Here is a 12,294-nt window from a genome sequence, read left to right as displayed (position 1 = left end):
ATACTAAGTGTTGGTGAAAGCCAATTTGATTATATTGTTATTATATTCCCATCATGTTTTAATCCCGTAACTGATCGGCGCTAGTGCCGCCTTGTTATTGGGGGGTATCCAATGGGGTTTCAGAGGTCGGCGAAGTCCATTCCACAATTGGTAAACGGATAAGATCGTACCCGTACGACTAAAACTTCGTGCAGCGGGATCGAGTTATCTTCCAGCATAGAAAGCTCGGCATGTTCTATGTTTGCGAGCTCTGAGTGGTGAGATGGCCTAGATGTGGCTGAGCTAGCCATTTCGGTGACCCGGCGTGCGGCCACTGACATTTGAATATGGAACAACCCGAACGATTTGAAACGTGTGGGGGAGTGAGAAGGAGAATTGCTTTCCTACGTAACTAATTCCCAAAGATATCGACGTATAAAGAGAGAATGCTGGGAAAGTGTCATTTTGAGATATGGCGAGGTTAAATTAGGTAGTATGAAGATGAGTTAACTATGTTTCTTGGCATAATTAATTAGGCTTAGCCGATATGTAGCAACTACTATATTTGCCTGATTAAGAGATTAACGCAAACACCATGAAGAATTCAACGCTAACACTCAACGATAATGAACCGTGAGCTACGGCGAAGCAAAGTCCCCCCTCCGCCTCCGGTTGGCCTGCGAGCCGCTTCTGATGATGCTTCACTTTCTGTCGCCTCACTCTTAGCATGTCGATCGACAGATAAGAACCCGAATGGAACAAGCCTGGACGATGATCAATAATGAAATATCCAAGGAGGGACAGACAATGACGGATGAAAGATAAGAGAAGGAAGTCAAGTGAAACTTTTATACCTGTATTTGACCCGTTTCCAAGCTTACCACGTGTTGAAGAACATAAGATCATGAAGTAGCAGAGAAACATATAGGAAGTAAGTAACCACCTCTCTAAGGAGACTGTGAGAGATACAAAGAGACAGACAACTAGAATATGAACGAGAGATTGGTCAAGTAGACAAGGACCGGAGATACTATCAGGGGGATGCCTAGATATATTACTTAAACAAAACACGAAGTTTAGATCATACCTCATGACACTCATACGAATTCTTGTTTGAGCATAGAGTCAAGTCTTCTCTCGCAATTAAGAAGGTGGGATGGCGTTGCCTTGGTAGCTAGTTTTCTGTGCCTAAGGCATAATTTCAAATCACGTGATATTTTATCAGCACCTGCATCATTCCCAGCCGCTAATCTGCTTAGACAGAGCTCCACCGCAGCTCTATCATCAATCTTCAGACATCGTACAAATCGTCTGGATCCACATCATGGCTAACGGGTATGCCATGCTATCCTCGATCAAGTCTCTGCTGCCACAAGTAAGCTAACTGAGCTGCTCTTCTCTAGCTGGAGCCTGATCATTGGGCTTGTATTCATCATCGTCTTTTGCGTCGTATCTTGGTTCGCAGCTCCCAAGGGGGAGAATCAGACGTCAGTAGCTTTTCTGCACCATTCCTTACGCCTCCCTGCCATTTTTGGGTTCTACACACGATATACCCCACGTCTATAGACGATTATCTTTGGCTCCCTTCACATTCAAGTCTTAGACTTGGTCATGTCGTATATCGGAGTATTCCGAGACGTGACATTGGACAATGCATCACAGCAGAATGTCGGAGGGATGATGAAAAGCGATACTCGTGCAGCATAGCAGTAGGCGTATCTAGCGCATGCCAATCAAGCTAACAAGTCATAACAGGGTCTGGCGCTCAACCCTTATACTGTCCGCCGTAGCATGTTTCCTAATGTGGGGTAAGTCTCAAATTTTTCTCAATAGCTACTCAGCGACTTCAACCACGCTCTTTATCCTCTGAACTCGACGTCTTGTCTGGTACACCCTCAAAGCGTCTCGCTTCCGCCACACATCTAACTATATGAGACGCGGGATTCTAAATATATAGGACCATTAACTAATTCTATGTCCTCCCTAGCGATCACATTCCTTGCGCAATGGCATCCCCTCATCGTGCCACGACGTCTGGACCTGAGACCTGAGCATGAACCGTCCCATAGGCTGTAACAACACTATAATATCATACCTCGCAAGCTGGGCGGTGGAAGGGCAAAGAGCGGAACTGTTGAGGGCCGGAATGTGCATATTGGCGCTGAGAATATGAGCGCACAGAAGATGGGGAAGAGCATAAATACTCCCTGGCCTGACTGGGATAATATGTACGAGTGACTATTGGGGAGGTCCTGATGCACATGAGATCTTCGTGCATGGAGTAGTTCCTCCGGCGTTTATAATGGGCTTGCACACATGTATTTCAGAGCAGGAATTTAAAGTCCATAAAACACCGGCCGCAATGCCATTTCATTAAACATATGCTCTGAAAGTGACATACCACCGCCCTCCCCACGGAAAATTTCCCCGTCAACTCCCCCACCCAGCCAACCCTAACTCTCCCCTCCACCCACCACTCCCCGCCAACCCAACCGCCTTCAGCACCATCCCTGCGACGACCGCCCGCACGCTTGCGCCCACAGCCACCAAAAACCCAGCCCGCACATACCCACAGTCCATCAAAATCTCCAGCGCCGCGATATTATTCACGATGACGGCCCAACTGACCGCGCTCGCGCTCGACGGCAAGTCGTACTCCCAGATGATTAGCAGGATCGGGAACAGCTTCGTGCAGCTGGACACCAGCAGCGCGGTCGACAGCGGCGTCGGGTGCGGGTAGTAGGGGACCAGCGGGCGGAGGGAGCGCAGGAAGCGCGGGACGAGGCGGCGCAGCGACGGCGGCAGGGAGAGGGACGGGATGGCCGGCGGGTGCGAGCACAGCAGCCGGATCGGGATGTGGAAGGAGAGCGTGCTGAGGGTGACGAGGAAGAGGAAGAAGAGGTATTGGAGGACGAGCGGCTGGGTAGAGAGGAGCGCGGCGTTTGTTGGGGCCTGGGTCGAGTTTATGGGGGCAGTGGAGGGATGGTGGGAGGAAGGGGGGAGGGGCGGAGAGAGCTTCTCGATGCGCGCCCAGGTTAGGTAGACGTCGAAGAGGAGGAGAAGGATGCTGAGGCGGATGATGGAGCGCTGGAACGGGGGAAGTTAGTTTGAGAGCAGAGTGGGAGGAGAGAGGACGTACGTCGAAGCGGTCATCGTCGCGGCCGAGACGGTTGAAGAGTAGGTGGCGGTAGACCTGGATGTCAGATATTAGCATCCACCGGTTCCATAGCCGTTGGTTAAATGGTGTGAGGCGTGCTCACTTGCGGCTTGATCAAAACTAAGTCGATAAACAGTACGACAAAGTCATGCTCCACATACTTGTCAGCGAAACGCTTACAGCGTGGACATTGCGTTAGCCGAACGCCTTTTCCCAAAGAGCGGTCATCGGCTTTGCTATATGTGGTGTAGAGTGTTTTGACTGGGTATCTGCATTCTATACAGATGGGCATGAGAGCGGAGGTTGAAGTTACAGGTCGTTTGGCAGCTTCGGAGGTTGGCGACGATCCGAATTAACGTCATCCACATATGAGAATTTATTCCGTAAGTTTTCACGAGCACAAGTAATAGAGCATGAAATTATCCAGAGTTCCAAAATCTTAGTCTCGTTATTGGTTGTTACATCCCGACCACCGTTCCAGATACTCCAACATGTCCTAAAACATCCGCGCCTCTACCTGTTACTCGAGAACAGATATTCCAATGCAATACTCTCAGAGCAGAAAATTAGAATTTCAAATTTGAATGGAAAAAGGTCCAGCCATACAGTTATCCGTCAACCAAAACAAACATCGCCGGAGGAAAACTCAAAATTCCTAAACCCAAGAAACACGTCTCTCTCCGAGGGATTCGATGTGTATTGGAAGAAATCCGATTCCTTTAGGTGAGCGTAGCCATCATGGCGGCGATTAATTTCGGGTTTGGGGTTTTCGCTGTCCACCAACATCAACCCCATCCTAATGACTCGATCGGACCAGAGCCAACCTACCCTTGCGATCCTTTTCGATACGGACAACATCTCTTTCTTTGTCCCTCCTCTCCACAATCTCGTACTCGGAGAAGCGATCACTTTCACGCTCATATTTTAATAATTGCCTTTCCGCCTCTAATCGGCGGATTTCACTCTTGATGTCGCGTTCATCACGATGCCGTCTTTCCTCGGGAACCAGTACTGTTAGAGGCCCACCTATGTGATTAGATTCCTCGATACGCTCTTCATATACTTCATGACGAGAAGGAGATGCACTGCGCACAGATTGTGGAGGTGCATAGTGGACGCTAGGAGGCGGAGGTGGGATTCGTATGACCTCAGGTGGTGGAGGTGGCCGGGGTTCAATGGTGTTGGTTTTGGTTTCCTCATAAACATACGTGGTTCGCTCTTGGTGTCATTGTTAGTAAGTCTTACAGATAACACTCCAAAAGGAGGGACTAACCGTTATCCTTGTATGTCTCACTAATCTTGATAATCTCATCAATTTGCTCCTTCACAAGGGCCCGGCGCACAATAATGAAGTCATCCTAATAGAAACCATAAGGAGATGGCTATTTTTATCACATTTAGAAGACTTACCTCTTCTTCAAAAGGATAGCCGAGTTCGATAACCGCCTGCTTCCTCACTAAACGCTTTGGCATTCTCGTCTTACCCTTTTTCCCAGAAGGTTCGCGGGCTAGAGAAACTTCTTCGAAGCTCGAGGTGGAACTTCGGGCAGAAGGAGCTCCTCGCCGGCTCGTACGGCTGAGGCTGCGACGTCGAGTACTTTTCTCCCTTCGCACCTCGACCTCGCGGTATTCTTCTCTAGGCTCTACGTCCCTGTACCTAATCTCTTCGAAATCATCCTCCCTGTATCGGCGACGAGATAGGGATCGGCGACGAGATGGGGAGCGACGTATGGGTAGTGGAATTGGTACATTGGTTGGGGGCCTCCAACCGTCTCGCTCTTGATCGCCATATCGTGTGAATGGCTTTCGATCAAAAGTATCGAGCGAGGACTGCCTTCTGATGTATTGGGGCCTGGCAGGACGTCGAGATGGAGGATCAATATCCTTTTCGATAATAGATTTGCGGCGATATGGAGCGAGGGCGCGGTTCGCCACTTCGGAGGCGGTGGGCTCATCAAGGAATTCGGATGGACGACGGCGAGGACGCTCAACACGATCCTCTTCAAAGAAGCGCTCTCGTTCTTCGACACGGGTTCGAGGTCCTCTGCGATCTATTCTCTCGTCGACTTCCACATCGCGACGACTTCTTCCAGGACCGGAGTGGTCATGCTCTTCGAAGCGGAAAGATTCTCGCTCCTCTGCGGGTCCGCCGCGTCTGCTGAAGCGCTCAAACTTTTCGCGGTCCCATCGTTCTGGGCCACGGCGTAGTGGTTCATCGTGAAAACCGAGATCGCCAGCAGAGGAACGAAAGTTTGTGTGTGACATTGTCGAGTAATTGCGGTTGCGAGTGGCGGATGTTTGCTGGTTGGTTGTGGAGAAGTCGAAGAGGCGGGGTCGAGTTGGAGCAAGGCAAAGAGGAAAGGATGTTGCAGGCGAAGTGGAGAATATATGATGTAGAAAGGATGGCGGACTGGCAACTTCAAATACGAATAGGCAAAGGATTTAAGAGAAACGCGGACAAGGAGAATGTGAGTGTCAGGTTTGGTTGTCAGGTTGGTGTGCATGTGCGTTTTGTCCGGGCGGAATTCAGGACTTCTGCGTTATGTCATAGCTTGGACGCGGGTCGACCACCTTAAAACCCACAACACCATTGCCGCTGTAGAAACATGTACAGAACTTAGAATAGACTTCCGTGCCTTCGTACCTTCTGATTCAATGTTGGGCCTGAATGGGCTCCGCTTCGAGTTCCAATTCGGCTTTGGGCATTCGAGATTGGGCAATGGTTCCTGACCGGAGTCTCTGCTGTACTGAAATCTAGAGCCGACTGACAGGAAAATACCGTGAATGCGCAGCGCATTGCTCCGTTGCAGGGCTCCCTTAGACGCTTGAAGACAGACGTCAACAGCTTTAGTGGATGGGCAATGCAGGATGTTAGCATGCCAGGGTCCCTGGTGAGAGTCTAGTATGACGGAGGTGGCTGATAAAGGCGGCCTGAGCTTTTCCTTGGCCTGGCAAGAAACATCCATCCACGGCATGAATACTACTGGAAATGAGGCGAGCTAAAAGGCTAGAGTTATAGCTTTAAAACAGCAACCGTCTTACCCACTGGGCCTTCAATGATTTTCAAAACCACCACGGCGTGTTCTACATGTACGTAACAGGCAGTCTTCCAGATGTGATGGAAACACTCAGGGTGTCCCTGTCCTACGGTTATCGATAAGAGCCAGCCAATAGAATCAATAGGATCAAGGCTCCATGATCATACGCGTGCTTCTGATAGGACTTCACGGTTGAAAGGGATTTTATCTATTATCCCTTGCACCGCTAAACGCGTCCAATAACTTGTGGCCCGAGCTCGACCAATAAATTAACTGCATTAGTTGGCGGTCAGTCGTTCTGCCATATTTAAAATGAGGTAGTAGTAAGGGCTTAGGGGTAATTTTCTTGCAACCCCACGCGGTGGTTTGGGATATTGAGTAGGTTAAACAAAGTCTTCGTTATTGGTTTCTCGATTTTAAACCATTATAGTGGTTAATTTAACAATTAAAGCTTGGTATTACTGCTGGTGTTATCGAAATCGATATTCCTAAGCGCTGCGCACAGACTACAAACGCTTTGGACGCTAGCGGTGCAAGGGATACTGTTCTTACGTCTGCTGTCCTAATGCTATCACGTAGGGAACACCAAAACCCCCGACATCTTCTATAGTACTGAATTAACTTTTTTTAATTAGTTGTTATTTATCGGGTCACCTAATAAGGGAACGTGCGCTACCCCATTAAATTCGTGACCGAGTGACCTCTTTTCCTACCCTTATTACTTAAATATCTTCTACCCTAGTTGCTACTCCCTATACCGCCTAAATGCCTTCCGATTGTATATTTTGTACTACCTATAAGCAGTATCGCTCTTCTACTAACTTTGTAATAAACTGTCGTGGAGCTCTATATAAGGCTTATAACTTCTATAGGGTTAATTCTTTATTTACTTTTTTTAGCTTACTATCTTTCTAACTTTATATATATAGGAGAAAAGAAATAGACGGTCCTAACGACCTTTAGCGGACCTTCCGAAGCCTATAAACTAAACTATAACCACTACTACTTCTACTGCTACTTCTGCTGCTACTTCTCCTTATAAGGGATATTATTACAGTTACCTTAAGTTGCCCTTAGGACAACCCCTAGACGCCTCTTAAATAGTCGCCGGTTATATACTAGAGGTATATACCCGTAGTATATAGTCTCTACAATCCTAGAGGCCTTACCTTCTTAAGGATTTATCTCCTCTACAATCTATTTTATTCCTATAATTATGCCTTATAGCACCCTATCTATAAAGTCCCCTTATATTTAAATTCTTCCTACTCCCTTTTAAAAGGGTAGTTAGCTTTAATGACTAGATTATTTATATCTACTATTTCTCCTTTAAAATATTGTAATAACTTATATAACGAAGCCTTGTAGGAAATACTACGGTAGACTTGTTAATGGGCTGGGTATATAAGTATAGAATAGTTAACAATGTAAATATAACTAGTGGAGTGGTTGCCTAACAGATTAACTCTAATTATATTTAAAAATTCACTATAAGGAAGGGAAACTATCTGTAGAAACCATACGTCCTTAAATATATAACTCTCCCCTATAGTAAAGGGTTTAGTATATTAGTACGTTAGTATGTTAGTACGTTATGTTCCTACGTCCCTATATTCCTATATTCTAAACTTATAACATAACTAGCTATATAACTTAGCTACCTTTTATCCTATAGCTTAATCGGTTCTAGCGCCTCCTATACTATCTTAACTAATCCGTTTATGTCTACTCTTAGTAGTTATACTACTGCTAATATAAGGTCCGTAATACTATCCCCCTCCTCTTTATCTTTATCCTTAAAGATATCTCCTATCTCTAAGTTGTTTATTAGAGGTATAGCATTTCTATCTTTAATTTAATAACCTTTATTATTTCTAATACCTTCTATTAAATCTTCTACGTCTAATTATTATAACTAGCTAGTAACGTTTATTCTATTACTTAGTAAAGTTATACTATCTTATTCTTATTATATAGAGAAGAGGTTAGTATATATTATAATTATAGCTCCATTTAGTTACTAATCTTCTTTTTATACTAAGTATACGCGAGCGAATATGCGATTATCCTATAATATTTAATCTATCTCTAATGCTAAATATATACGTCTTATTATTCTTTATAACCGTTTAGTTTCTTATCTAATCTACCCTAGGGTTACGCGTAGTAGTAGCGGCTAAAAGACTAGAGAGTAAGCTGGCCAAGGCCCTTACTAAGGTTTAGCGTTATTTTAATAAGGCGTCTTAGGCTCTAAAGGCTTAACTAGATACTTATACTCGCCTAAGCCATTTAATAAAGGTTTATAAAAAGGTGCGCTTAAAAGAGCTTTATTTAGTAGAGTAAAGTTTGTTTAAACTTAAGGCTAAAGAGGCTGAAAAGGATTCTACTTAAGAAGAGGCGGAAATAGCTTATACGCTAGTAGTGGATCCCTTAGATAATCCGGCTCTTCTATTACCTTTAACTAATTTTTTTTACCTTTAGCTCCTTCTTAATATTACCTAACCTATTCTCCTCTAATACTCCCATACCTTTCCTATAGCATTTTTTAAATTCTATAGTAGTTTTTAGGTAGTCTTATTATAGCTTATCTACTTAACCTCGTATTATATTTTATTATTAACATTCTTATAATTACCGATTTTTAAAACTTATTATTCGTCTTCTTCTTATCCTCTATATATATTTGCTTTATAAATTAGTAGTTTAATATTCCTATATACTAGTTCTAGTATTATAATATGCTATATAGGGTAGATCTTTATTTTAGCTAGTAAGTTTAACTTAAATATAACTAATAAAATCCTCTATATAATTTTAAAAGGTCTTAGTCTCATATAGTCTAATTTCTTACTTAGTTATTAACTCTTAAAATTTTTATATAGTAGCTATACTTTATCCCCCTTCTTAAGATCTAGTCCCTTAGATTTCTTAGTATTATAATACTTTTTTATTCTTTCTTATACCTTTTTTACTAATTCTATAAGGTCTATATAGAGATTTATTAATATCTTTATTCTTTTTTTAGCTATGCTACTTATTTTCTTTACTTATTATAGTAATAATAATATTTTTAGCTTATATCCGTAATTTGCCTTAAATAGTAATATACCTATTCCTTCTTATAGTGTTATATTATATACAAATATAATTAGTAATAGCGATACCTAATTATTCTACATGTAATTAATATAATATTTTAAATACTATTCTAGCGTTTAACCCAATCCCCCCGTCTATTTATCCGTCTGCGGATAATATATAGTAGAAGTTGCTGCTCTAACTCCTTATTCTACTAAGAATACCTCCTAAAATGCTGCTATAAATTTTAGATCTCTGTCTAATATAATTTTACTTAATACTCTATATTTTATAAATACTTCTTTAATATAGATTCTAGTAATATCTTCTGCTAAGATTTATTCTATATATGCTATAAAGTATATTACGGACGCTTTAAGTACAATGTTATAACTACTTAGAGAAGAGTCGGAAGAAGCTAGTTGGTTAATTTAAGCATGGTCTAGGATAGAGCCGATAGAACTATATAACGAGGGGTGGTAACTAAGGTTATATAATGTGCTACGTATTAAACGAGAGGGATACGAGGAACTTACGTACCTTATGTATAAGACGTATATTATATATAAGAAGGATTTTATAGGAGTATAGTTATATATTTAAGGACCCTTAGTCCCTACCTAGATAGTTCCTTCCTTATAGTAATTCTTAGAATATAATTAGAGTTAATCTGTTAGGCAACTACTCCACTAGTTATTATTATATTATTAACTTTAATTTGCATTACCTATATACCTAGCCTAATAACGAGCCTATCGTAGTACTTGCTATAAGGTTCCGTTATATAATTACTACCTAGTTACGGTGTTAAATATAGGAAGTTAAATAACATGCCACTAAAAGTAGCCACTATAACGCCATTAACGGCGGCAACTACTTTAAGGTTAGGAGGTAATACTAGTATAGTAGATACTAACTTATAGCAACCTATAAGGGGATCTTGTAAATAGGGGGCTATAAGGACACGATTGGAATAGGATAGATTGGTGAGAGAGACGAATCCTTAAGGAGGTAAGGCCTCTGGGATTGTGGAGACTATATACTACGGGTATATGCCTCTAGCACGTAACCGGCGACCATCTAAGGGGCGTCCGGGGGTTGTTCTGAGGGTAATCTAAGGTGTCCGCAATAATATCCCTTATATTACCCCCCCCCTTCTTACGGTTGGCCCCCAATCGCCATTACCTTACGGTAGGGAGATTATAAGGGCTTATCCCGAAAGAGGTTTAGAAAAATATTAAAGAGGTGTTGGCATGCCGCTATATATTATCTATCTATCTAACCCCTACTTTGAACTCCTGAAAAACCTTAATAAGAAAAAAATATAACTAGAGAAAAGACGCGAGGATTACTAGGAGACCTATTGGAAGCCTACTAGAAGTATACTAGTGACTACTTAGGCTAATATAGGGATTTTTATGTAACTCTGCTTCTAAGCCTTTATGCTAGTCTATAATTAATTACAAGTATTATAGGCAATTTAGTGTTCTAGTATAGTTCCGTAGAACCTTTTAGTATAGGATTTAATATACGGAGCCTTGGCTTGCCGTTGTCTTTAACTGCTAAAATGTAGTCTGTAATCCTTTTTTATAATCCTTTTTTTATAATCCCCTGCGTTACTAACGTATTGCTTCCGTATTTGCCCTTAGGCTATTAAATGCGGTTAAGGTATTAATTAGTTAGTTAAAGAGACTTATCTCTTAAGATTTAGTATATATGGTTTTAAATCTGGTAGTCCTATGCCGTATATTTGGCGTAGCTCTACTACCTAGTAAATAGGGATATTTCGCGATAGTAATTGTAGCTATTATGCGATTATTAAGAACGTCTATAACGTTATTCTTTGATACTATAGTATCGTTTTAGGTCTAATTTAACCTATATACGTCTTTAATTTAACGTCTTAATTGCCTTCCCCTAGCCGCGTAGTTAGTTTTTCTAAGGAAGTAATGGTTAAATAACTTATATGCGTGTTTCCTTTTTTTTTTAAATAGCGCTATTATAATAGAGTTATATTGGTAAGGTTCCGGCTATTTACTAAAAGGGTATTGGACGGTGAAGTATAAAAACACTTTACTCCTTAAGCTTAATCCTTTTCCTTAATACCTTACTTCCTATTATTAACCTTTGTCTAATTTAGACGTATCTTTAATATATTATTAAGATTTCCTTTTTTTCTATTATTAATTTAATATGCCTCTTTGTTCTCCTGCTAACTGCTCTTCTAAGTAAATTTTACAGCGTATTCTAGCCCTGCCTTTATATATAGAACCCTAACCCCCGCTAACCCGTAACTAGTGCTAGTCCTACTTAAATGATTTTACTTACACGTCTTTAAAAGATTAGAAATCTAATAATAGGATTCTGGAGGCTTATAATAAGACGCACTGCGTTAAATCTAATACCTTTAGTCCTTGTAATTAATGTATGCGTACTAAAAGCGGTAGTTATATTAAGGTAAGCTTTTCTATTCTTAATAGATTTCTATTATTAACTTTAAGCTTTAATAGCCTGGGCCTAAGTGGCGACGTTCCTTTAATGTCCTTAACTACTATATTGCCCAAGCTCTCTCTTATTTTAGCGTAAATGCTAAATAACTTAGCCGAATTTAAGACTATGCTATGGCCATCTATACTGCCTATAATTTCTAGTAAGCTAGCTAGTAACGCCTAATATAAGAGTAAGGTTAGTATACTAAGGATAGGGTNNNGGATAGGGGTAATNANAAGAAGGTNGCNGNCTACTATANGAAGNAGTTNNNGNATACGCGTTAAGTTTTAAAAGAGTATAATATAATGCGGTATTAGGTAGGTTACCCTTTAGGTACCTAGCGGATAGGTAACTAATAGTTGCCGTAGTAAGGTCTTAGTGGTTCTGGACTATGCTAGCTAGCTAACGTCTCTATTCATTCTAGGCTTAAGCGTGTCTTTATTGACTATAAGCTTACGCCGTAAGAGCTTTATTAGTATTGGTTTGGACCTAATATTAGTATTAAGCGTTTAAGAATCTTTGCCCTAGCTATACCTTATTATCCTACCCCTA

General features: G+C 41.7%; 4 protein-coding genes across 4 annotated transcripts; 1 reads left to right on the top strand and 3 right to left on the bottom strand.

The window, feature by feature from the left end:
• Positions 1-445: 445 nt before the first annotated feature.
• Positions 446-1,134, bottom strand: K441DRAFT_377438 (uncharacterized protein). Its single transcript, XM_067641483.1, has one exon. The coding sequence runs from the start codon at positions 1,078-1,080 to the stop codon at positions 553-555; it is 528 nt and encodes a 175-aa protein (XP_067496543.1). The 5' UTR covers positions 1,081-1,134; the 3' UTR covers positions 446-552.
• A 249-nt stretch (positions 1,135-1,383) lies between these two features.
• On the top strand, positions 1,384-2,055 carry K441DRAFT_596361 (uncharacterized protein; the record flags this gene model as incomplete). Its single annotated transcript, XM_067645031.1, has 3 exons — positions 1,384-1,466; positions 1,735-1,787; positions 1,967-2,055. Coding segments are annotated over 3 exons (225 nt in total), but the record flags the coding sequence as incomplete, so codon positions are not given.
• Positions 2,056-2,096: 41 nt separating this feature from the next.
• Positions 2,097-3,449, bottom strand: K441DRAFT_671380 (Arv1-like protein). Its single transcript, XM_067650418.1, has 3 exons — positions 3,240-3,449; positions 3,119-3,172; positions 2,097-3,066 (listed from the first exon to the last, which is right to left on the bottom strand). The coding sequence occupies exons 1-3, from the start codon at positions 3,426-3,428 to the stop codon at positions 2,410-2,412; spliced, it is 900 nt and encodes a 299-aa protein (XP_067496541.1). The 5' UTR covers positions 3,429-3,449; the 3' UTR covers positions 2,097-2,409.
• A 406-nt stretch (positions 3,450-3,855) lies between these two features.
• K441DRAFT_596277 (uncharacterized protein) lies at positions 3,856-5,401 on the bottom strand (the record flags this gene model as incomplete). The annotated part of the gene is made up of 4 exons (XM_067645029.1): positions 3,856-3,908; positions 3,965-4,354; positions 4,410-4,494; positions 4,547-5,401. The coding sequence occupies 4 exons, from the start codon at positions 5,399-5,401 to the stop codon at positions 3,856-3,858; spliced, it is 1,383 nt and encodes a 460-aa protein (XP_067496540.1).
• Positions 5,402-12,294: the final 6,893 nt, after the last annotated feature.

This window comes from Cenococcum geophilum (assembly GCF_001692895.1).
Source record: "Cenococcum geophilum 1.58 unplaced genomic scaffold K441scaffold_98, whole genome shotgun sequence".
Classification (NCBI taxonomy): Eukaryota; Fungi; Ascomycota; class Dothideomycetes; order Gloniales; family Gloniaceae; genus Cenococcum; species Cenococcum geophilum.
Note: the sequence above shows the minus strand (reverse complement) of the source record. Positions and strands in the feature narration are given on the sequence as shown.